Source organism: Penicillium crustosum (assembly GCF_028827405.1).
Source record: "Penicillium crustosum strain IBT 35664 chromosome Unknown utg000001l_segment0_segment0, whole genome shotgun sequence".
In the NCBI taxonomy this organism is placed as follows: domain Eukaryota; kingdom Fungi; phylum Ascomycota; class Eurotiomycetes; order Eurotiales; family Aspergillaceae; genus Penicillium; species Penicillium crustosum.
The window spans coordinates 5,097,360-5,121,172 of record NW_026623122.1 but is presented as its reverse complement, the minus strand read 5'-3'; the positions used below and the strand labels follow the sequence as shown (position 1 = coordinate 5,121,172).

The 23,813-nt window shown below is 49.0% G+C and overlaps 13 protein-coding genes across 13 annotated transcripts; 5 read left to right on the top strand and 8 right to left on the bottom strand.

Moving 5' to 3' along the window:
* Window positions 1-506: 506 nt before the first annotated feature.
* N7487_001912 (uncharacterized protein) lies at window positions 507-2,199 on the bottom strand (the record flags this gene model as incomplete). The annotated part of the gene is made up of 4 exons (XM_056869660.1): window positions 507-1,085; window positions 1,143-1,484; window positions 1,541-1,940; window positions 2,018-2,199. 4 exons carry the CDS (start codon window positions 2,197-2,199, stop codon window positions 507-509), a joined length of 1,503 nt encoding a protein of 500 aa, XP_056734444.1.
* A 411-nt stretch (window positions 2,200-2,610) lies between these two features.
* On the bottom strand, window positions 2,611-4,098 carry N7487_001911 (MFS transporter; the record flags this gene model as incomplete). The annotated part of the gene is made up of 1 exon (XM_056869659.1): window positions 2,611-4,098. One exon carries the CDS (start codon window positions 4,096-4,098, stop codon window positions 2,611-2,613), a length of 1,488 nt encoding a protein of 495 aa, XP_056734443.1.
* Window positions 4,099-5,148: 1,050 nt separating this feature from the next.
* N7487_001910 (uncharacterized protein) lies at window positions 5,149-6,783 on the bottom strand (the record flags this gene model as incomplete). Its single annotated transcript, XM_056869658.1, has 1 exon — window positions 5,149-6,783. The coding sequence occupies one exon, from the start codon at window positions 6,781-6,783 to the stop codon at window positions 5,149-5,151; it is 1,635 nt and encodes a 544-aa protein (XP_056734442.1).
* Window positions 6,784-7,320: 537 nt separating this feature from the next.
* N7487_001909 (putative dUTP diphosphatase Dut) lies at window positions 7,321-7,833 on the top strand (the record flags this gene model as incomplete). The annotated part of the gene is made up of 1 exon (XM_056869657.1): window positions 7,321-7,833. One exon carries the CDS (start codon window positions 7,321-7,323, stop codon window positions 7,831-7,833), a length of 513 nt encoding a protein of 170 aa, XP_056734441.1.
* Window positions 7,834-8,201: 368 nt separating this feature from the next.
* Window positions 8,202-8,594, bottom strand: N7487_001908 (uncharacterized protein; the record flags this gene model as incomplete). The annotated part of the gene is made up of 1 exon (XM_056869656.1): window positions 8,202-8,594. One exon carries the CDS (start codon window positions 8,592-8,594, stop codon window positions 8,202-8,204), a length of 393 nt encoding a protein of 130 aa, XP_056734440.1.
* A 649-nt stretch (window positions 8,595-9,243) lies between these two features.
* N7487_001907 (tetratricopeptide repeat protein) lies at window positions 9,244-10,222 on the bottom strand (the record flags this gene model as incomplete). The annotated part of the gene is made up of 3 exons (XM_056869655.1): window positions 9,244-9,345; window positions 9,409-10,038; window positions 10,106-10,222. The coding sequence occupies 3 exons, from the start codon at window positions 10,220-10,222 to the stop codon at window positions 9,244-9,246; spliced, it is 849 nt and encodes a 282-aa protein (XP_056734439.1).
* Window positions 10,223-10,371: 149 nt separating this feature from the next.
* Window positions 10,372-11,361, top strand: N7487_001906 (haloacid dehalogenase superfamily protein; the record flags this gene model as incomplete). Its single annotated transcript, XM_056869654.1, has 3 exons — window positions 10,372-10,388; window positions 10,450-10,609; window positions 10,663-11,361. The coding sequence occupies 3 exons, from the start codon at window positions 10,372-10,374 to the stop codon at window positions 11,359-11,361; spliced, it is 876 nt and encodes a 291-aa protein (XP_056734438.1).
* Window positions 11,362-11,914: 553 nt separating this feature from the next.
* On the bottom strand, window positions 11,915-13,410 carry N7487_001905 (uncharacterized protein; the record flags this gene model as incomplete). The annotated part of the gene is made up of 4 exons (XM_056869653.1): window positions 11,915-12,120; window positions 12,169-13,034; window positions 13,085-13,147; window positions 13,208-13,410. The coding sequence occupies 4 exons, from the start codon at window positions 13,408-13,410 to the stop codon at window positions 11,915-11,917; spliced, it is 1,338 nt and encodes a 445-aa protein (XP_056734437.1).
* A 433-nt stretch (window positions 13,411-13,843) lies between these two features.
* N7487_001904 (nucleoporin FG repeat-containing protein) lies at window positions 13,844-15,531 on the top strand (the record flags this gene model as incomplete). Its single annotated transcript, XM_056869652.1, has 3 exons — window positions 13,844-13,914; window positions 14,099-14,533; window positions 14,592-15,531. The coding sequence occupies 3 exons, from the start codon at window positions 13,844-13,846 to the stop codon at window positions 15,529-15,531; spliced, it is 1,446 nt and encodes a 481-aa protein (XP_056734436.1).
* A 989-nt stretch (window positions 15,532-16,520) lies between these two features.
* N7487_001903 (TauD/TfdA dioxygenase family protein) lies at window positions 16,521-17,795 on the top strand (the record flags this gene model as incomplete). Its single annotated transcript, XM_056869651.1, has 2 exons — window positions 16,521-16,998; window positions 17,055-17,795. The coding sequence occupies exons 1-2, from the start codon at window positions 16,537-16,539 to the stop codon at window positions 17,793-17,795; spliced, it is 1,203 nt and encodes a 400-aa protein (XP_056734435.1). The 5' UTR covers window positions 16,521-16,536.
* Window positions 17,796-18,131: 336 nt separating this feature from the next.
* On the top strand, window positions 18,132-20,709 carry N7487_001902 (uncharacterized protein; the record flags this gene model as incomplete). The annotated part of the gene is made up of 2 exons (XM_056869650.1): window positions 18,132-18,866; window positions 18,919-20,709. 2 exons carry the CDS (start codon window positions 18,132-18,134, stop codon window positions 20,707-20,709), a joined length of 2,526 nt encoding a protein of 841 aa, XP_056734434.1.
* A 692-nt stretch (window positions 20,710-21,401) lies between these two features.
* Window positions 21,402-21,894, bottom strand: N7487_001901 (co-chaperone GroES family protein; the record flags this gene model as incomplete). Its single annotated transcript, XM_056869649.1, has 3 exons — window positions 21,402-21,426; window positions 21,499-21,557; window positions 21,628-21,894. 3 exons carry the CDS (start codon window positions 21,892-21,894, stop codon window positions 21,402-21,404), a joined length of 351 nt encoding a protein of 116 aa, XP_056734433.1.
* A 642-nt stretch (window positions 21,895-22,536) lies between these two features.
* Window positions 22,537-23,647, bottom strand: fip1 (cleavage polyadenylation factor subunit FIP1; the record flags this gene model as incomplete). Its single annotated transcript, XM_056869648.1, has 3 exons — window positions 22,537-23,338; window positions 23,387-23,439; window positions 23,495-23,647. The coding sequence occupies 3 exons, from the start codon at window positions 23,645-23,647 to the stop codon at window positions 22,537-22,539; spliced, it is 1,008 nt and encodes a 335-aa protein (XP_056734432.1).
* Window positions 23,648-23,813: the final 166 nt, after the last annotated feature.

Here is a 23,813-nt window from a genome sequence, read left to right as displayed (position 1 = left end):
CCAAATTATCCATTGGATTCGTCTACCCGGGGAGGAATATACAGGCATGAATGTTCCTCGGGATACCCGGCATGACCACGAAGCATCAGCTGAACACGCAATATTGGTGCATTAGATGCATTGGCAGTGAATCCTTCCCATAAATCGGCAAAGCTATGGTCAATCGACTTGCCGGGCTCCCTGCTGGACCAACTTCGGGCGATGAATTGCGGAGAAATATGATTTCCATGTGAGGAGGCAACGGACGACCCCACATGAGTAAGGGCTGATTAAGAGTGGAGGTTCAGCCAGTGGAGAAGACTAGGAATTGAGGGTTGATTTGGTGGAAGTTTGACGGGATCCGGAGGATTATTCAACTGCCGAGAGGTAAGGATGTGAAGAGTAATCTTTGCTCAGTGTTGGTTTTAGGGTGTTGAGACAACTGGCCAATTATACAAAATAATAAAAGTATGATCTTGCGACAGGATTTAACTGGATTGAATACATGTTGAGTCTTCTATCTTAGACTAGTTTAACAAACTAATTCTCCCCGCAGTCAAAGCAAACACAATAGACATATACGTGTCATTTCCGGCTTCCTTCAGCATCTTACAATGCTCAACTCTTCGACGAGCAGCGAACTGCGATTCATAAATCTCCCTGCACTCTCCCAGAGGCCCAAAAGCAAATCTTAAACCAGTAGACCAAGGTCCATCACCATTGACAAACTGAATCCAACGCTGCCGCATCTCCTTTCCAACAGTGCTAGCCGCAGGATTGAAGGATAGATCAACGCCGTCGAAGAGAAACAACAGATCAACGGCATGATGTGCACGACTTGAAGGTTGCCAGGGATTAGACTGGTCAATCACATATCGGAAAACACGTTTGTTGGCCGCGCGTAACTTGTCGGCAATGAGCTCGACAGGAAGAGTATACCGAACATCATTCACGAGATCTAGAGCTCCCAGCTTCGCAGCAGTTGGGCGATCACCAACAATTTGATATGTTTTTCGAAGCCGGGTGCCCCATTGCTTATCGCTGTCGAATGCAGCTGCGATCGTCTCTCCGTCGAGGAGCTCGACGCCATTTCGCCAAATAACAGACTAAAGCACAGGTTAATAATGTCTCAAAGGGCCATTCATAGCCTAGGTTTTACTTGCCTCGTACTCAACGTCACCAATCATCACCTCCTCAACCTGCTCGGGTTTGGTTTCCCAATCTGATAGATCAGGCTCCTCTTGGATCCACATTGTATTCACATTGCACTCTCGCAGTGCTTGGACCAGCACGGTGACAGAGGACTCGCGCAGTGAATTTTGACCAAGATCTCGGACCTTTGCTTCTAATCCTTTGATAAGGCCATCTCCCTTTTCAACCGGTAGCGGTGAGGACAGATAAAGAGTTCCAGATGCCAGAACGGCCCTTTTCACAGCAGGGCCAGTGATAAGGTGGGCATGGGTATAGATAGCACCAGCGCTTTCCCCTGACAAGGTGATATTTTTCTACACGTAATGAGCACAGTGCTGTATTCGAAGGAAACGGTGAATATATGACTTACAGGATCACCCCCGAAACCAGCGATATTCCGTCGCACCCACTCAATACCGAGACGCTGATCTTTCAGAGCCAAATTCTTTTCTTTGCCATCTCCAAAACTGAAGATATTCAGACGGTAATTTATCGAGACAAAGATGATAGGTTTGCCTGCCTTGATAGAATCTGCGACAATCTTGGTCGGGTCACAAATCTTGGAAGCAGCAGAGCAGAATGTGACGATCTGAGAGCCGCCATGTATCCAGATAAGAACAGGAAGAGAGCCCGTTGTAGAAGACTTGGGAGGACATGTAATCTCTAGATTTAGGCATTCGAATTCATCCTCTGCTTCAGGGGCAATGGCGAAGTCCTCTGGAATACGGAGCAGATGGCGGACGTCCACATCCGGTTGAGGACATATCGGACTATATCAAATGTCAGTATATGAATTTAGCTGTATCCCAAGCGTGGTCTGTGTCTGTCTGGTGTGAATACAGCTTACCCATATTTTGAGGCATCAACAATAGCCCCGTCGAATCCACGCACAGGCTCGGCCTTCTCGAACCGTGCTGGGATACTGGCGTATTTTATACCGAGGAATTGATGAACGGGCACATTTTGATCATCACGCCGGTTGCCCTTGAATGTGGCATTCAGGGACAAGTGTTGGATTTCAGCCGCCATAGTGAACTCTTAGAGCTTTAGAACTGGATAGTTAATAAAACACTGATTGGGACCCTCGGGCAATTTAGGTGACATTCCATAATCACGGCTGATGTCCTCTCACACAAGTCCCGATTCCATCGCACGTCTATAGTCTTCGTGGGGCTGCGGGGAACACTTGTGGGGTTCGTGTAGGGGAAATTAATCGAACTATTTATTATTCAATTCTTTTGGTTTATTTGGGTTATTTTCTTTTTATTCGAGGGAATTCTTGTTGGAGGCATAATGATGTGGGATATGTATGTCTCACAGTTCAGGCAAGGTTGTAGCAAATTTTGTTCAGACTGTCATATCTAGTATGCACAGAAAGTATGAAAGACGAAGTATATACAAGGTAGGTCCGTTTTCCTTTTTCTTTTTTGCTTTGCCATCTCATGGGCCAGGTGCGCTATCGGTCAGTTGGGCTTCATTCTCCGGCTCAGTTGGCTTTCTCAAGATCCAGCCACCCACGAACAACAAGATTGGGATAGATGATATGCCAGCTATCAACCCTAACGCCCATCCCATCGCCCCCCAGCCGGCCTCCTGACGAATAAATCCTGCAAAGAATGGCCCAATCAAACTCCCAGAGGCGAACCCCATATTTGACAGCCCAAAGGCTAGAGCCATGGCACCACCACGACCGAAGATATCAGGCGTTTTATCCTCTTTCTCCTTCACAGCGAAGAAGACCTCCGCGATAAGCGGTGGCATAGCCACGGCAAAACACAGCCCAACACAAGCGAGGAGAGCACATAGGAGAATCTTATGCTGCATCGAGTTATCCGTGACAAAACGCAGAAGCACCAACACAGGAACGGAAGCGAGGAATGCCCCTGCGGCGAGATAACGACATGATTTGGGGTAATTGTCAATAATGTACCCCGTCAGTGGGTCTAATAGGTGTGGCACCATGAGCGAAATGAAGATAAGCCCCTGGCCACTTTGCTGCCAGCCAAATGTCTCTTGCACGAAGAGTGGAAGTACACTGTCAAATGAGGTCAGGACGATTGATAAGATGAAGTATCCCCAGACAGATACGACAAGACGGGGCGAGCTTAATAAAATGGCGACACGTCTGAATGCACTCCGTGAGGGAGGAGCAGGCGGTTGGGGTTCATGAGGTTCGGAGCTATTGGTGAGCGGGGTGGGAGGTTCGGAGGTTTGCTGTGACTTCTTTTCTGCTGATTCGTCTCCATTCACAGATAGTGGCCTCATCTCCGGCGCAAGCCATTTGATAGCATGTCTTCTCTCGATCAACAGCAATCGCAAGATGATATCGAGGGCGATAAAAGCAAAAGCAAGGCCAAAAACGGCATAATATCCACCATTCTCATAGACCACTCCACCAAGAAGAGGTCCAGCTAGTGTTCCAACGCTAATAGCCATAGAGACATATCCAATCGCTTGGCCGAGGTCGTCTTTTCCGACAGTGTCTACCATCAGTGCCAAACCGGCCGTCCATACCACCGCAGCGGCAGCGCCTTGAAACAAGCGACCAACAATCCACAGGCCGATATGAGTGCCAACACACAGAAGGGCTGTTGCAGCAGCTAATGCGACAAGACCAACCAGCAAAGGCCACCGACGGGACTCGGCCCGATCAGCGATGTACCCGACAACAGGCGCGAAGGCCAACAAAGCAGCCGAGTACAGGGCAAGAAGAATTGATGTCCAGGTTTGAATATCCCCGTCTGAGATTCCCGCTCTGTCTTTCAATGCGGTTGGCGTGACCGGTACGATCAGACCGTACATGAAGATGTCCGTCCCAGTAGCAAAGGCGACGACGAACATGATAAACCGTCTTGACGACCTTAACTCGACGAATTTGGGCCTTTTTGCCTCCTTCTCATGAGAGGAGGGCCATGCCAATAAACCCATGATAAGTAGAGGTAGTGATTGAGAGTAGGGATTGTGATCCGTGTAAGCTAGTCAGATCGACCTCACAAGCAAAAGTGGACCAGCCCCTACGACGTCAGAAGCCAAGGTAAAGAAATGTAAAAGAATGTTTGCAATTTGCAATGGGCGTATCTGAAGATGACCCACTCCATCTGATAGGAAGGGAAGATAAAACCGCTTTGGAAGCCTCTGGGTCTCAAAGGGTCGGACTCCGTCAATTGATCTCCGATCGGGACCCGCGGGCCCCGAGACTGCAAATCCCCCGAGATTTCACGTGTCGATGTTTTTCGATCATTTATTTGCTTGTTAGAATGAAATTGGTTGGTTCTGATATAACATGTAGCATGTATATCTGTCAAGTGACACGATATTTGGAATACGTCGAGATAAGCCGGAGTTTTTAATTGAACGGTTGGAATTGCTACACCACGATCTACACAGATTGCCGGCTAAATATATCACGGATATAGCTCTCTCATTGGATACTGCCTAACAAAAATAGTCGGCCGTATAAAGACGGCCACTTATACGGCCTTGTAATGTCTTTTTAGTATTCCATTTATGTATTCATCTTAAATATTCATTTTGTACATGTCTATAAAGGCAGGGAAAAAAAGCATACTCTATATAATATGATATTTGATTTAATTTCAGCCTCTCTTTTATCAGATCTCACAACTATACAATACGAACCATACCCTACATTCACGACTAAAGGCACTTGTTTTTCATGTTGATCTTTCTGATAAGCAAAGTATGACGACTTTTTAGATAGAAAGCTGCAATATTACGAATAACTAATTGGTTTCTAACCTCTAGCCAGGATACACCCTTGCATACTTGTAAAGTGAGAGTGGATCTAAAATTCTGCTAAGCAATATTAACGAATGAGAGTTATGTCCGTAGCATACTTAGTTATACAAGTTGCAGGCTATTAACACGGAATGATTGTCCCAAGAACGCAATCACAGGCGAGCTTTAGGCGCTTGACTCTTCAGCAAATCCCTCAACTGCCTACGCAGAATCTTCCCACTAGGCGACTTGGGAATTTCCGACAAGACATGGATACCCCCCGCGCAGACGCTTGTGGTTAGCAATGCGCTCATTCAGCCACACGTGGATCTCATCAAGGACAACCTTCTGATCTCTGTCTTTGGCCTGCCGACTCAAAACCACAAAGCCAACCGGCAGCTCAGTGGCCCTGTCATCCACCCACATTCCAGTCACAGCCGCATCCTCGATGTCGGGGTGGTCGACCAGCTTTCCTTCCAACTCACTAGGGATGACCTGCAGTCCCTTGTACTTGATCATCTCCTTGATACGATCTTGAATGGTGACGTATCCATCTCGATCGATGGTTCCGATATCGCCCGTGCGGAACCACCTCGTTCCATCTTCGTCCACGTGGAATGCCTCTTTCGTCGCCTTGTCGTTATTGTAATAGCCCATCACCACGTTCGGACCACGGCACCAGATCTCCCCAGGTTCGGTGGATCCGTCAGATGTGACGGCTGCATCTTTCATCGACTCGGGATCCACGAAGCGGAGCTGCATGTTCGGCACAATGCAGCCCACACCCGTGTTCCGCTTATCCATGCGGTCATTTGGGACGGCTGTCGCCATTGGCGATGTCTCTGTCAGACCCCATGACTGGGTGCAGAATACCTCTGTCTTTGAAATCTCTGTGAACTTGGCTTCGAGGGCGGACGACAATTCGATTGTAAGCGGTGCAGCGGCAGACATGATCCTGCGCACGCTGGTTAAATCGTATTTGGAGACCCGTGGGTCTTTAACCAACATCAGGGCAATGGGCGGCACCACTGCCAACTCGTCTGGTCGGTATTTTTCGATGCAACTGAGGTATAAATCGAGGTCGAATCTTGGCATGATGACCACTGTTGTGCCCCAAATCAAGCACTGACAGATGAACAGGTTGAGGCCGTAGATATGGCTGAATGGCAGGAATGCAATGGCGGATTGTCTTGCTGGTCGCTGGGAGGGGAGACCAGATTCAAGCATTTGGTGACGCCATTGCTGGAGGTTTGAGGTGATGTTCTGGTGTGTTGTAATGACACCCTTGGCTGCACCTGATGTTCCGGATGAAAAGCAGATGAATGTGGGTTGGCGAGCTGCCTCAGCCGGGTCAATAGTGAGGAAATCACCGGGGGCAAATGTGCTGGCGAGATGATTGCATGTAGGTTGACCATTGACTGGTGTTTGGCCATCAATCAAGATAACTTTCTCGATGGATGTTCCCTTAGCTGCCTTTGTGGCAGTCTCCAACAAAGATGAGTGGACGATGATAAATCTGGCCCCGCTGGTCTTGAGCTGAGCATTAAGCTCAAGTGCCGTCAGAGCTGCACTGGTCGGAGCAACAATAGCTCTGGAGCCGACAATTGCATGGCATACCACGGGGTAATCGATTGTATTGGGACTGAACAATGCTACAACATCGTTGGGCTTAACGCCTATGCTTTGCCGAAGCCCGTTGGACAGAGAACGAGTACGTTGCATCACATCTCCAAGGGTATATTGCTCTCCTGAAACAGCATTGATGTATATAGGGCGGTCCAGGGGTGTGTTCAAGGGATTTGAGAACAGATAAGATACCAAGTCAACCGATTTGATATCCAGATCTGGAGACGGTGAACGGTAAATTGTCGGCATTTTGGTGTAGTATCAATTGCACTGAACTTGATTCCAAAGAGATATTGATTGAAATGACCCTCCAACGGGGATGTTAAATAGATGTACAATGTACTCACATACACATAGTACCTTCGGAAGCCAAACTCGGCATTGAGGAGTCCGTACGTGTTCCGTACCAAAATGTGGATCCCCACAATCTGTCCCCGCACTGTCTTCTGATTGGACCAAATTTGAATTTGGGTAACTACGTTGCTCTGTCGGCCCTTCAGCTTCCTCGGTTCAATAACCTCGTCGTTTTGGGGGTTTTGATAGGCATGCCTGGGTATCTGAGAAGGTAGCCAATGACGAATATTGAATATCGAATATCGAGTATCGCAGGATGAATTTGCTTGGTTTGTTTGCTCTGTTTGTCTTGCCCCCTTTCTCATCACATCAACAATAGTCCGCGTATGTGTCCTGGTGTCTTTTTGGTCGTCTTTTTACCGCACTTTTATATATACAGAAGCGGAAATTCCTGGAGATCAGACTGAGATTAGAATCTGACATCCACTAAACATGATCCTCCCTGGGCGCTCACTTATCACCCGCTCCATCATCCGCAATGTCAAATATCCCACACTGCAGGCCCAGCCCTGTGGTGTAGATCTCACACTAAAGCGCGTTCTCAAATGGACATCGCCTGGAATAATCGACTTGGATAACCAACTTCGGCAACCGGCCTCGACTGAAGAGATACCCTTCCCCTCGTCAAATGAAAATACGAAGCCATATTTAGATCTCGCTCAGGGTTCTTACCTTGTGGAATTCATGGAGACCGTCTCCGTTCCTCTGGATGTGATGGGCGAGATTTTTGTTCGCAGCTCATTATTTAGGTCCGGGGTGACAATACATGCTGGCGTTATGGACAGCGGGTATGAGGGTGCTGTCGGGGCATTAATGCAAGTTGCCAATCCCATGGGGTTGCGGCTGTATCCTGCTGCGCGTCTAGCGCAGTTTGTGTTCCACCAGATGAGTGAGAAGGTTGAGGGTTACAATGGAGTTTATCAAGGGATGACGGCTTTGAAATAGTCAAAGTATTCATGAAACTGCGCCAGGAAAAAAACTGCTTTTGGCAAGAAACAGCCCCTTGACCCCCTAGACAAACATATTAGGTTCATTTTCATACCTCCAGAATCATATAACTTCAATACCTCCACGCATACACATAGCCATTGTACAGCTATATTAGCACACTCAGCTTGCCCATCTATGTAATGGTTTGAAGAACGGATAACCGTAGACAAGAATAATTGATTTCAGCTATCTAGAGACTAACAGAGAAGACCTAACGATAGGCCTAATGCCAGATATGGAATGTATGGAACCACAGACTACTTCTTGTGTTAGTATCGTGTTATCACCCAGAAGGCCACGAAACTAAAGAAATAACTAACCCATCACAGAGGCTTAAATATTCCCTTCCTGACAGCCAGCTCCTCAACATCCCTCAGCCATTCCGTACAGCGGTAGAGCGGGGTATCAGGGTACAGTCGGGTCCCCTTGAGGGTCACCTGGGCCCGCGGGGGAGGAACTGCTAGGCAACATTCCTCTCGGAACCTCTCCAGGTCTTCCTCTTCAATGGTCCCAATCTGTTTCTTGGAGTCTGGCACATGTTCTGGCAGCACCTCTGGGTTAGGCGTTTGCCTGGGTGTGTAATCCATGCCGTTCAGGATTGTTCCGGTGACATGGTGCAACCAGCCCTTGTCTTCGCTTGGATCGGTTTCGATGTAGATCGCAATGTGGTTTCTCTGCGCGCCGATGGACTCAGTGGTGAAGACCTTGAGAGCCATGGTTGATGATGTACGAGATTGTGTTGTTTGGAATAATATTTAGGTGCAAAAGCTCGGCTTTTAAAATGGATGAGTTGGGTCTTTCTTTCTCCATGTCATGCACTGCTTAACACAGCATATTTCAATCCTGCCTGCGGTCAAAGGGAACCGCACTCCTGTGATTCTACCCACAAAGATTGTGTTAGACATGTTTCATGCCTCTTAAACCTATGCGTACATATCAAATGGGGGGAAACGCCATCACTTTGTGGTGAAAGAATCAGTCCCGACTAATCATTAACAAGAATAATTGGCCCGGCTTCTGACGTTGAGGACATAATACTTGAATAATTTAATCTATTCAGACCAAGATGGTACCAGGGACGCTATACATAAGAGCCCTCTGGCGATGGCTTCAAAGGAAACTGTGGTGAATAGAAGGGGGGACTGCAGATGCTCCCGTACTCCATAATTAAGGGACTGAAGCTGGTCAACTATCAGAATATGTATTGTTGAAATGAAACAAGGTGTGCGCAAAAGCCAGAACGCCTTCATGGCTTCCTGCCAAGGGTATGCATATGATGCTGAGAAACAAATCCATTTCGGGGCTGCCATGTGCCCAAAGTAAGACGGGGCCATGATGCCATCGTGTCTGATTGGCCAAACCTGATTAGGATTGGAAGTTCATATTATAGCCACCCGTCTTTGGGTCCTGGACGAACTTGAAGTTGTCCGTTGACAGACCAAATGGGCTCAAGATCCCGTTTCCGAGCTTTCCAATATTAGTATTGCCTATCATCTTAACACGGATCTTATCAGGGAAGAAAGTACTCACATCCTTCAGCTTGCTCATCATATCGCCCATCTCCTTCTCCCGCGCTTGATTGATGCGCTCAGGGAGTTCTCGCAATGCTCGTTGGACAACTCTTTTATCATCTGCCGGAAGATTTTCAATCGCGGAAAGGGCCTGGTAGTCCTCTGCAGCACCCTGCAGACTACCCCAGCCACCGATTTGTGTCTTCGCTTTTGCGCGTCTCATAAGGACCTTGGCCCGAAGTCGCATCACCTTGCTCCTCTGCTCGTCCTGCTCTTGCAATCTTTGTAGTTCCTTCAACTCGGCTTCTTCGTCATCTCCCGACAGTTCAACCACTGCATCTGTGTGCTTTTTGTCGGATTCCGGGATTTGTTTCCCCTTCGACTCGTCGCCCTTGTCCTGTGGGGTCGGTGGAATAATCTTGCTCAGACGTTCGATGGAGACGGTTGCGGAGTCTACTGCGGCCTTCCAATCTTCCAATTTCAGATGGCAAGCAGCGATATTACTGTGGATTATGGCGACATCGTAGTCAAGGTAGTTCGGGCAGGAAGCAAGAGCTCGATCGTAGCAGGAGATGGCTTGGTCATAGCTTGTCGCGAGAAACAGCTGATTTGCTTCAGATTTGATTTCGTGGGCTTCTTTTAGGAGTTGCTATTGCGAGGACGATTGAAGTCAATATGCGGCTCCGGTCATAGGCTTGAAGGCCATTCCAACTCACGGCTTCTTCCTCTGCGGGGAAGTGGGCATCGTGGAAAACATCCTCATCACCACTGTCATCGGCATCATTGGGAGTACCTTTCCCTTCGCGCTCGGGCGCATTAGAAGGACTGCTCATTTTGTGAGGAGGTCGTCGTCGGCCAAGAACATCAGATGTTGCCAAGGGTTCAATCACGGGACTGATAGGACTGATAACGTTTATTCCCCGCGTCTTATCAAAACGTGGTCAACATCCCACTCTGACACTGGTAAACAGACCATACAGTCATGGCTTCCACTAATGAGTGAGTAGAAATCGAGTATGGATTGTGGTCGCACTTGAACATCAATTGACACCATTGACAGCCTTCCCCGCATTCGAGCATGTCTCTTCGACATGGACGGCTTGTTGATTGACTCAGAAGATTTGTACACCATTGTCACGAATGAAATCCTCCAGAAGTACGGCAGACCCACCCTTCCCTGGTCAGTCAAGGCACAGCTGCAGGGTCGACCCCAGCCGGAGGTTTGTTTCACGCTATATATCGTAATGTATACGCATACTTATGCTATATCCAGGCCGTCAAGATCTTCAACGACTTTGCCCAGCTCCCCATAAGCGACCAGGAGCTGAAGGAGGAGCAATTAACGCGTCAGCGACACTATTTCCCACAGACAAAGCCACTCCCCGGTGTGCCGACTCTGTTGGCTGACCTTGCGTCGACAAAGTCAACCGACGAGCCTGTGTACATCGCGCTAGCAACATCCTCGCACAGAGGCAACTACAAATTGAAGACCGATCATCTGACAGAGCTATTCTCGGTGTTCCCTGAACCTAATAAGGTTCTTGGTGATGATCCGCGCATCGGAAAGGGCCGAGGCAAGCCTCTTCCTGATATTTACTTGCTCGCGCTGGAGACCATCAACGTTGATCTGCGCAGCAAAGGGAAGACAGAGATCAAGCCGGAGGAGTGTCTCGTATTTGAAGATGCGGTTCCGGGTGTCGAGGCCGGTCGTCGTGCCGGCATGCAGGTTGCCTGGTGCCCTCACCCCGGTCTCCTAGGAGCCTTCAAGGGCCGGGAGGAAGAGGTTCTTGCTGGAGCCACGGGTTCGCATAAAGAGGAGGAGAAGACAGAAGCCGAGAAAGAGGCAGAGGAGCTCCAGGCCCCGCGTTTACAGAACTCTGGAACTCCTGGCAAAATTGGTGATGGGTTTGGTCAGCTCTATTCCACTTTGGAAGACTTCCCGTATGCGAAGTATGGCATTCGGATCCCCTGAAGACTTGACCTGGTTTTCTGAGGCAGTACATAGTACATAGTATTTGGTTTGGTTCTTAGATGTCAATACACATTACATATGGGCGGGTAGACTGTCTAGTCAGAAAATAATTTACATTTACACAGCGCTTTGATGCCCTTGTGATTATTGAATACCTACAACATTTCTTTGTATAAGCTTACGGTTGAGATAAAATAGATATGGCTATCCGTACAAAAGGTTTGGATATGTATCATTGATTTAATCCTTTATTGGTAATGAGACTTACTATCTACTGCCCTCCAAGACATTTTGGTTCTGACTGTCAAGAGCGCAAGCGAACTCATTCCACGACAGTCCCACCAAAGACTCTTACTTTGACAAGGCGTTCTCTTGATGTGGCGAAGAGAAGATTGGAGACAACCGCATTGGCACTTGTATGATCTTTCTTTGTAGTTAGTCATTTCGCTCGCATTCCAGGATGTGGCACTGTGTCCTCCATTTAATGATTTGTTCAATTGGCACTTCATCTCATTCCGATGCCAACTAAACCGGACAATAAGACATACTTAACTCAGGCTGCAGGCTCTAAATCATGGTTTGTCTCTGTTTCTGGCAACAGAAATGGCATTGACCAGACCTTGAGGCTGTTATCTGCCTGCTTAATGTCCTTCGCTGAGATGTCTTCGTCAGAGGAATCATCTGAAACGAAATGTCGTTGCCCAGAGCAAGTTGCAACAACACTTCCCATGGGGTGAAACATTGTACTCGTCACGGCATCTGTAATACATCAGCACTGAGCATCTTCAAGATTGTCAAAGGACTTACCGTCATGCACCTTAAATTCCCAATCGGGGTCCTTCCCACCTACACAGTGCTCTGGACTCCTCCAGACCCTCATAAACCCATCGGTACCGCCAGCCCAAATCTCATGAGAGCCACCAGGACCAGATGAAACAACATCAATTTTCATGCGTTGATTCGTATGAGCCTTGCGCCCGCGCAAGTGCCCAAGCAGTTGCCCCGTGACCCGAACATCATAAACCAAAATCCCATCACTCTTACGCTCGGCGACGTACAGATACCTGCCACAGGGGCTCCAGACAAGCTGTGTAACTCCACGACCCCCAATATCACGGTTTGCATTGGTCTTGGCCACGCTGAAAGTTCCAAGGAGCTCACCCGAGCCATTTGAGCTGTATAGTCCAACGTGTCTGGTGAAAGTGCCTGCAGCAAGGATACCGTCCCCGCTGGGGTTCAGAGCCAGGGCTGAAACAATCCCCTTCATGCCGATGCCCCCACCGACAATCTGCTTGCGTTTGCTGGGGATAGTTGGCATTGAAGACACGGGGCCTTGTGCTCCTGTTCGAGACACGTCGAAGAGACAGATGAGGCTATCTGAGCCTGTGAGGAAGTGGGTCCCTCCCATCGTGGAAGGGTAGATCATTGAGTGCGGTGTTATGAATGCTTCCGTCATTGGATTTACTAGAGAGTAACTTGCCACTGATGTAGGAGCTAGGGCTGATGATAGCCGAATTGGATGATCACGAACAGATGAGAGAAATAGGGTGGTAGATGGATCTTGAAGGTTGTAGAAGGGGTATATTGCGGTAGCATAAGTCGGCTCTGCTGAGGGCAGAGTTGAATATGGGGATATTTGGTGGATGGGCTTATCCTCCAGTAGATCTGGTGGCCTGACTGCGTGAGTGAAAGAATCAATAGGAGGGATGGCGCGCCAACTTACAGGATCCATGTTCTGATAAAATGATCCGCTGAATCTGTCAACAGAGTCGTTCCGTCTGGTGTCCTGTACATCATAAGGTCAGTAAAGATTAATTATGGGTCGCTGTACAAGATAGAGCCTTACCATTCTGCACCCTTGAAATAGCTCAGTTCGGCATTTTGACTGGTGGATACATCGCGAGAGGTTACCCCAGGCTCACTTTGGACTGTTAGTGGTGAAGCTGAAGACAGTCGCGATGGGCTGATTGGTGATAACTCTCTCCCATTTTGTCGTCTTGTTGATGCCACGCATACTGGCGCCCACTCTTTAGCATTCTCGTCGGCCATAGCCACAAATACTGTCAGATGAGCTAGACAGTTGTATTTTCTGGATGTCTCAAATTCAACTCATTTGACTTCAAAGCTCTGAATAAGACCAGAATCGAAAGGAGAACGAAGAGGTCAAGTCACACATTGATTGGGTCAAAAGCCCGCGAGCTACACAAATACCGGCGGTCACAGGGATGGCATCTCAATGGGGCTCATAATGGGGTACCAATTAAACTATGTAGTTTCCGAGTATCAAACAAATCCATGCAAATGAAGTATAAAAAGTGTAGACGGCCTTTCCAAGCTAGGGAAAACTCCGGACCGGATAAACAAAGTACCGAGAAGCTTCGCGCATTCCGCAAATCGTAATTGCGCAGCTTTATTCCTATTGACGGGGCCCCATTGATAGGTTCCATTTTCATTCAAGCAGCCTATTGTCATATTCTCAATCATGTTTGCTCCCAAGGCAGCGGCGCCTGCCACCGGTGGACTTTCTCTCAACACCACCACCAGTTCTTTGTTGTTAGTCCTCCCATCCATCTTTCTTTGTCTCTGATTACGCCTATCAGACCCATCGCCTGACCCCTTGCTCTGATTCGCTTCGTTTCCTCTCCCAATCCTCCTTATTCGTGGCTCGCACACTGGGGTCACTTGGTCTCAAGCAGAAAAAGAAAAAAAAAAAAAGCTAACCGCAACATCTCAACAGCGGCGGCAACACAGCCACATCCACAGCTACTCCCAGCGCAACTAATACCAGCAGTCTCTTCGGGAACGCTGCTAGCTCGACCACACCTAAACCAGCAGGAGGCTTGTTCGGCGCCCCTGCCACAGGAACCACACCACAAGCACAACCGACCGGATCCAACATGTTTGGAGGTCAACAGCAGAGCAGCGCGACCGGCAGCAGCCTTTTCGGAGGCGCAAATAACACCACACAGCCTTCTGGGACAAGCAATTTGTTCGGTACATCGACTGCTGGTGCTGGCGCCAGCACAACTCAAGGAACAACGGGCGGTGGTTTGGGTGGTAGCACTCTTTTCGGCGGCGGTGCGTCTACGGCTCAAACTCAAGCAAAGCCAGCGTTTTCTGGACTCGGTGGACTTGGTGCAGGATTGACAGGAGGAGCTACAGGGGGCTTGTTGTAAGTGACCACGCTTTTGCTCGTCCCATCTCATGGCTTATATTCTAATAATTTACAGTGGTGGCGGCCAGAGCACAGCTCAACAACAACAACCTCAACCTCAAAAGCCTACCCTCTCCCTCTTCGGCCAGCCGGCACCCGCACAGACCACACAACCACTACAACAGAGCACTGCTACTAGCACAGTGATCCCAGGCGTGAAAGTTGACGTCAGCAATCTCCTGCCAACCACAAAATTCGAGAGCTGTGCGGATGAGATCCGCAGCCAAATCGAGGCTATTGACAAGCACATCCTTAACCAAATGAAGATGTGCCATGAGGTCGGAGATCTGCTCCCGACCATCGAGAAGCAGGGTGCCACAATTCCTAACGATGTCGAATTTGTACAAGGCAAACTGGAAACTATGCAACACGCGCTTGAGAACGATGCTAGTGACATTGATGGGCTACGCAGCCTTGTTACACGGGATGCGGCCGAGGCCCAGGTTGCCTTCCGAGCCATTGATACGCTGAAGCTTCCTCTACAGTACCAGTCAACTGGCGGTGGGTGGTGGTCTGTGCAAGATCAACAGATTCCGGAGCGATCTATGCGCTCGAGTCGCAAAAACACACTTGCTCTTCCCGACGGCGTTGAGGGTGACGCATCGACTGACGTCAATGGAGTCCCCGTCAACCTGGTCGATTACTTCTCCCATCGCTCGAAGGAGATGAAAGAAGTTCTTACCAGATATACCGGCAACCTCAAAGAAATCGAGGACCATCTTCACGGTGTTGAAGCTACCCTCAATCGCCAAATCAGCGACTTTGTGAGCTCCAAGTCTCGGGAGGGAGCTGCGGGAACACCACGTTCCACCATCAACGAACTGTCCGGTGTTCTCTCAGACGTTGAGGCTGGCATCATGGGCGTTGCCACTCGTCTGAGCAATGTATCGGAACAAGTACAAGACCTGTCGATTGGACAGCAATCCCTTGGGGATGGCCGGCTTCATCTGGGATAGATGGGAGAATTTAGCGAGTTTGGTCTGTATTATTATGGGAGCTGATTCTTCAGCATGCGAAACATGACATCCAACAGTTTATCTGTTAACTCCGAACTCTCATTAGTCTGAGCGCTAGTTGTAGGCCGAGGATGCAACCACACATCCAAGACATCTAAGCTTAGATCATTCTGAAAGTCTAATTTTTTGAACCAATCCAATGTATTCAAGCTTTGGCATTGTATAACTAGGTACATATTCAATGACATAGTAATTGCCGTTGTTAAAATGTACCAACTATAACAACATAAGCATACCAAGTGACCTCCAGGGCTCGGGAGGCTGATGAGTAACGCAACAACCCGCCGCTCTTGCGTGATCGCCTCCTTAGCGCCATTCCTAATCTCAACCTCCACTTTCCTGCACAATCTACTTCGTAGAACGTACATCAACACCTATCTATACTTGAACACGCGTTCAAAAGTCCTTAATTTGGAAATAGTTTTGAAACAGCGGTGAGAGCTAGTATATCGACTGAGCAGCCGTTTTTCATGTTCATTCGACGAAGATGGCAAAGTCTCGCCATCAACGTCAGCGAAATTGCGTGATCACCATGGAAATTCTGCGGAGAGCTAGCGGGTCTCTCTCTCAATGCAACATTCATTTAGAACCAATTATCTCGTGCCTAGCTCCTCCATCAGATTCGCCTGAGGTGATGAATCTAAGGAATTGCGCCATTTCCGTGAACTCCGGGGGCATGCAAGATCCGTAATCATTCCAGAATGGCGTTATCTGGGGTTGACTCACTTGGTCCACATCAGATTGCATGCTTGACTTGGTCCCTTGGCTTGGATCTATATAAGCCAGTTCTTCCCTCTATTCAAACTTAGTTTTTATACTTTAATATCAATAATCTAGCCTTGCTATCATCCAACCTTGCTATCATCCAACCTTGAAAGGTTCTCATATATTCATCCATCTCTTGCGTTATTTTACATATTACATACATCGCCACTTGCATTGGAGATGGCGCCATCATTGGAAGAGCCTGTGGTCACAGTGGCCCCAACTGTGGCCAAGTTCACCGTTCCTGTCCTCGCGCAGGACCTCGCTAGCGACAACAAATTTGGCTACCAGCCCGGCCGGACACCAGTCACTCAACATGATAACTATGCACACGAAGATTTCTTGCCCTCATTCCCAGACATCCACTGGGCCCCACTCGAATACACCCCCTACCAAGACAAGGGACTACGAGGAGACCCCAAATTCCGCAACCTTCTGAGGGATGCCACAGCCGTCTTTGATCACAACCCTAAAATTGGAACTGAAATCCATGGTGTTGACCTCTCAAAGCTTGACGATGCACAGAGGGATGACCTCGCCCGGTTGATTGCATACCGAGGCGTTGTCTTCTTCCGCTCCCAGAAGAACTTTGATATCGAGGCTCAACGCCAATTGGGCCAATATTGGGGCAAACTACACAAGGTAAGACATGGCTTCGAGGTAATATATATGAGTATACATACTAACAATATACATAGCACGCCACCACATCCGTTCCCCGAAAGCCAGGTCTCGAGGATGTCCATGTCGTCTACACTGGTGACAACTCCGGCGACAACCGTGCTCTCTTCACGCCCAGTTTCTTATGGCACTCAGACGTCACCTATGAAATCCAACCACCATCCTACACATCTCTCAAGCTTCTCTCTGGGCCACCCCGAGGCGGTGGTGGCGACACCCTTTGGTCCTCGCAGTACGCCGCCTACGACGTGCTCTCCTCGCACATGCAAAACTATCTGAAAGGCCTCACAGCCCTCCATTCAGCCGATATGCAAGCCAATGACTCCCGAGCACTAGGCCGACCAGTGCGCCGGGACCCTGTCACCACCGAACACCCACTCATTCGCACGAACCCAGTCACTGGCTGGAACGGACTGTTCTTCAACCCTGGCTTCGTGAAGAAGATCGTCGGTATCCCGACCGCAGAAAGCGATGCCATCATCCGGTTCCTCACTGATGTGATCGCCACGACCCAAGAGATGCATGCCCGCTTCTCATGGGGCGAGGATGATGTTGCACTCTGGGATAACAGGTCTACCAACCACAGTGCTTCTTATGGCTTTACGCCGCACCGCCGCCATGCCGTGCGCGTTGCTGTTCATGCCGAGAAACCTGTGCTTGAAGAGTCTGGGAAGTCTCAGGAGGATGAACTCAATGCTTTGTATGGACTGCCGGCAGTCAACAAGGATGGGTCTCGCCAGTCGAACTATAACGACTAGGTTGGCTGCAAAAGGTTCATGATAATCGGAGTTTATTCTTTCTCACATAGCAATTAGCGACATATCACAGCGAAATATGATCTTTTTTTACTATTATTATTACATGTACCTGTTCGGACAAGTATCTCCTATCTCTGTAAGAGCTACCCAGGTGTTGTTTGCTTTATATCTCGTGCCTCCCTAATTCGGACTGTGTTTGTGTCGTCCCTCGTACCTTCCCAGTTCACAACGCAACTCCCACCTCTTTTTTGTTTACCTCTCGTACACAACCTTGGAAGCCTTTTCTCTTCACCACCTCTCTCTCTACCCTCTCCCTTTCCCGTTCTTTGCCGCAAAATGGCTTCCAATCAGCCAAGTCTTCTTGAGTACGCTAGATTCTACAATGTCGCAGAGGATTCCACTCGATATTGTCCAATCAACTATGCAGACAAAACATGTGAGCCGACAACTCCCATCCCCCCTGTTGAGGGTCTCGACCCCGAACACCCAGAAGAACGCCTCAAAGAAATCGACCGACGCTTTTGCACTGAGCTCATGATGGAGAAGCTCCCGGTTAAGCCTGAGGATATGGATATGTTGGCCGGCTGTCTCCAGCTCGATTCGTTCAATCGAAACCTTTGGCGTGGAATCCTGCCTCAAGTGACAACATCTGACGTTAAACACGAGCCTTATCTCCTCACAGCCGTACATGAGAGAATGGTCGCTTCGTCCGAGTTCCACGCCAACTTCGCTCAGAGTCCGACTCCATCTTCGCCTATCCCTTCGGTTCGTCTGGTTGTTCCTAGTGGTCCTGATGTTCCTGTCGTCCCTATGAATACGCGGGATGTCTTTGAGCACTACAATTCGGAGATGTCCCAATCAAACAGCGCTGAAGGTTTCACTGCGCCTGAAACTGTAGCTGCCGGGTTCTCCAATATTCCGACGACATCTTATCTTGCAGGAGACGCTGTGCCCCCAATTGTGGGACCATCGGGAATCGTGCATCAGTTTGTCAGTGTTGAGTCCGATCCTGTTCCCTCTATTGAAGATCAAGAAAACGAGAGTTACGCTTCGAGTGAACTAAGCTCTGAGGTGAGTACCTGACTAATAATCATTGAGGCAAGGAGTAGCTAACGAAGACAAGCATCCCACCGAAAGTGAATTTAGTGCAGTTGCTTTTGATAACACTCCTTTCGAACCTTCATTTGAAGTCAGTCCATACAAAAAGGCACAACCCGCCCTTACTACCGTTTCTCCCAATCTGACAAAAGAAAAAGGATTCTCCGCTGGCAGGGTTGACACTCAGAAAACGCAAGCACCCAGAGCTTTGAGGGAAAAGAAGGAAAAGAAGGAAAAGAAGGAAAAGAAGGCTTCTTTGGAGCCTCTGGCGAATACAGGAATACCTTGTAAACCGAAGGGAATTGCAGGTACTTCTTTCAGTGCACTTCATCAAAACACAGTTGTGCCAAAGGGTGCCTGTTCAAGTTCCTCCATAACTCAGCCAGGAAACGATCAGAATAGCACTCAGCTAGTACAAGCTTCGCAAAATGCAAACGATGACCATGTGTTTTTACATACTCCGTACCAGCAAAGCCCCAATGCTATGGTATCACATACTTCCGCGTCCGTGGACAAGAGAGCTTCTTGCATCACTCAGGAAGGGCTGTTTCGCGCGAAACTGGGCTACAAGTTGCATTCCACTGGATTGAGAAAAAGCGCCTTCAAGCCTCGACATGCTGTTTCTTCCGTAGATTATGCAAAGACCCCAAAATCATCTAAAACAGTGTTTGGCGGCCTAGGATCCCTCTCCCTGTTTATGCAAACTAGAGGAAGTGACGGAGGATATGTTACCTCGTTGCATGATCCATCATCCCTTTCCCTGTCAACATCCACAAGAAGTGGACAAGACGAGTCCTCAGGTGTCCCTTCATTTGGTCCTCTAGACCCCGGTAAGACACCATCGGAACCCTCTCGTTCGCCGAGCCCGGCCTTCGAAATGCAAGAAATGGTAACCCGATCGGCATTCGACCCGCCACCGATGTTCTTTTTGTCTACTGCCCTTCTAACAACCCACCCAGCGGTCATACGAGATATGGAGGCGTGGCCACAGAATCCACCCAAATTGATCTACAGGGACTATGGGGGCGTGTACTCGGATTCCCGATACCACTACGACGCAGAAATCATTCTGGCACCTGATAGTGGGATTATTCTGACAACCCCCCATGAGTTAACCCAGCGATATCTTCCAGGGCATGGTCCAATGGATGCAAGGCTCAATGGGATCGAGGGACTTAACTCCCCGCTCAAGGAAAAGATTTTCTGCCTCATCCATCGATATGTGGTTCTAGTTGTTCTCATCTGCAAACCCCAAACTGCAGACCTCGGGAGAGTTTCGAATTCCTCCTTCACAAGGGAAATCACTTCGCTCGCTCGATTTTGTGACGTTTACGGGGAATGGTGCACAACATTACTGATACCGATCCCGAATCACTCGGCATCCATTGCACTGTGGTGTTTCGGTATGGGTAGGCTTCGATATGAATTGTTTCCCCCTGGAAGTATCGAAAACGTCACAGAAGAGGAGTCAGAGTATGAAGTCGCACTCCGCGACGTGGGAATTAACCCTTTTGGAGCGCGCTTTATCTTGGACAACATTCGCGTTGGTGGTTTCAAGCAATATCCTAGTTCCGATCCAGACCCATCCCCAGTGCCCGCTGAGGAGACAGTTCCCAGCACCAGCACAGATTCAAGGGCTTTCGATGTGTTTATTAATATGGAGCCCCTGGAGCAGGTTATGCAATACGGGTCTTCTCTTGGCAACAAGCAGATGGACAGAGTGTCGGAAGTGATCGAATTAATGGCGCACTCGAGCTCCGATGATAATGAGACTAACGGTGAGGATATCTATGGTACTCAAATCAGCTTTCAGTAGTTGGCTAGGGGAACATGGATGAGCTTTCATCATTAGCAAGATGGGGTCGGGAGGTATAGATATTAACCCTGGAAACTGTTGCGCACCGAGAATCAGTATTGATAATCAGATTCAGTCCATCAAAATGTTACCTCTACCGCACACTTGACAATGGACCTTCAAGATGTCTAGAAAGGAGCATACCAATAGCACCCAATGAAGAATTCGGAATACTTAGAAGAATAGAGAGGAGATGATCAAGTCTGCAATTACCGACTACCCACCCCCAGTATAAGCACCAGGAGAAGGTAAGCCGCAGTTTAATTTAAAAGTACAGTGGACAAAGACATGCAAGACCCAAGGCCAATCCAGCGCTTCAAAAACTCATGCAAAATAGAAAGACAGGCCAAAATAGGAGCCAACAACTAACATGATACCTAAACAATCAAATGTCAAATATCACCCAGTGTGAACATCCCTATTCGCTATTATTTTTTGCGTTTTTTTTCTTCTTTTTTCCTTGGTCGGTGTTCTTGAGATCATTGAGAGAGGTCAAGCTCATGATATCGCGTATAGTACACGTCAGGGGTCTTCCAATATCCCCGTCGCGATTTTACAGCGAAACGGAGAGTTGGTGTCGACATGACAAAGGGAGGTTAGATGGCGGCGAAACAAAGAAAAATCATATAAGAATATTGTCTTGGAAGACTAATTTACTCCTTGATCTTGGCCAGGATACTAGTGGGGTTGTTAGCTTCAGTTTATTGTCCTCAATACCCCAAAGGCAGGGGGTAGATGGGTGAAACATACTCGTGATCCCGGAAGAGGGTGTACTCCTCCTCGCCGACCTTGATGGCGTTACCACCGAACTGAACAGACATATGTTAGCATATATGGTTCCCGTGTATTCGCGTCCGAGGGAATTGTTGCACCACATACCTGGGGGATGAGGACCTTGTCGCCGGCAGTGACACCCATGGGGATACGCTTGCCGTCGCGGTCAAGGAGACCGGGGCCGACGGCGAGGACCTGAGCCTCGTTCTGCTCCTTGACGGCAGCCTCGGGGAGGAAGATACCGGAGGCAGTCTTGGCCTCGGGCTTGATGCGCTGGACCAGGACGCGGTCCAGGAGGGGGCGAGGGACTTGATGTTGCGGAGGACAGACTAGAAAGGTAACTGAGTTAGTGATTGTGTTTCTCAACGACATGACCGGTTGTCTCGGATCGAATTGGGAATTGCGCGCGTTGCGCGGGTTTTCGGGTATCCGGACTCGGCCTGGAGGAAGAAAAAGTTGGGCGTGGAGGTGCTGGTAGAGTCTCCGAGAATTGGGGAAATAGGGAGATTTCGAGTTGTTGAATCAATCGGGATATATCACGTACCATTATGAAGGAGAAGGAGATTGGTGAGAAGATGAGTTGAGGATGGGGATGGAGAAAGGGAAGAAGATGGAACTGGTCCGGGGGAAGAAGATCTGCCTGGAGAAATTTCCAGAATGCCAAGACCGAACCATGAGCTTCTTCCGAACTGCCTTTCCCCCAATGGACTAATTACTTGGTCTCTCTAGGAAATACACACCTAAGTAGGTAAATTAATATTTGATGAGTTGATTTTTAGGTGTTCACTATTGATTTTTAATTGACGTGCCTAGTATATTTGTCCGTCGAGGTACGTTGTATATGATTGTACACTTCCCCGACCCTACAGCTTTACTTCGGCACGGAAGAAGCTTGAATTGGTAAATTGTCCAGTGTCATTGCCATTCCCTTTGTATGCATGAAACGCCATGAGATCCCATTATTCCGAGGGCGAACCCGAAGATACATCACAATAATACGAATGCCATATCAAACTACCATCTTCGGCCACGTCCTCGGCCCCCGTAACCACCACGTTGATCGTATCCGCCGTAGCCCATTTGACCCTGGCCACCTTGGTTGAAGCCTTGACCCTGGGGCTGGCCCCCGAAGCCAGGTTGACTCTGCTGACCGCCGCCGGGCATCATCGACTGAGCGTGCTGCATGAAAGCCATGGGATCCATATTAGACGGGTCCAAGCCCTGGGACATCATGCTGGCCAGCATACCCTGCATCATATCTGGGTTCATATCCGGCATACCGGGCATTCCTGCCATGGGCGGCGCAGCACTAGCCGGAGCAGCGGGGCCCGGTGCAGTAGGCATGGGAGGCATTCCCATGCCCATGAAGGCCTGCATATCGTCCATCTGTCTCTTCTGGCTGCTGACTTCTTGTCTCACACCTTGCTGTTTGAGACAGTATCCTGCCCATGTGAACTCGTCGAATCCGTAGTTGAAGTAGTCGGAAAGATCTGACCCGGGTCGGCGCCAGGGCTTGTCATCGGATGGGAAGTCAGCATCCATGTCCGTGGACATGATGGGCTTCCCTGTCATGGGGTGGACGGGGTTTGCATTAACGTCGATGGTGGAGCTGTGAATGGCTGGATAGGCCGAGCCTGGCTTTTCTGAGGAGGGTCTTGCGATTGCTGCTCCGGCTGCGGCTGGTTGCCCAGGAATCGGAGTCGCAATTTCGTGTCGAGGAGTCGCGGATGGCGTCACGGACCTTGTTAGAACCGACGAGTCGGCGGAGGACGGTCGTTGTGGTTCTTGTCGTAAGCTTGCATGGCGCGGGTGAGAGCTAGAAAGATCAGCAAGAGTGCAGGGAGCGTGATGGTAGCTAACTCACGCTTCGGGAGCTGGTGCGCCTTCGGGTGCTTCTGTGATAATATTGAAGTCATCCTGCAGGTAAAATTAGCAAGGGAAAATTGTGAGTAGATGCGAGCATGATGCATACATCATCTTCCTCTTCCTCTTCTACCTCATCGTCGTCTTCCATGTAATTGCTCTCCTGCGGTTGGCCTGGAGCTGCATTTTGTGTGTGGTTCAGCGATTGTGTTGTCGGCACCGCGTCGACGGGATCATAGAAGTCGTCCTCTTCTTCGTCCATGGTTTCTGAATTTCAATTCAACGGGTAAATGCTGCAGAAAGTTGTATCAAAGAGGATCGAGATCGAAGGTTGCGCGCATGGGAACCGGGTTTGTCTTGTTTGCAGTGGTGTGCATTTGAACCGTTTCAGAGTTGAGACGTGCAAAAGAGTATACCGCGACCATTAC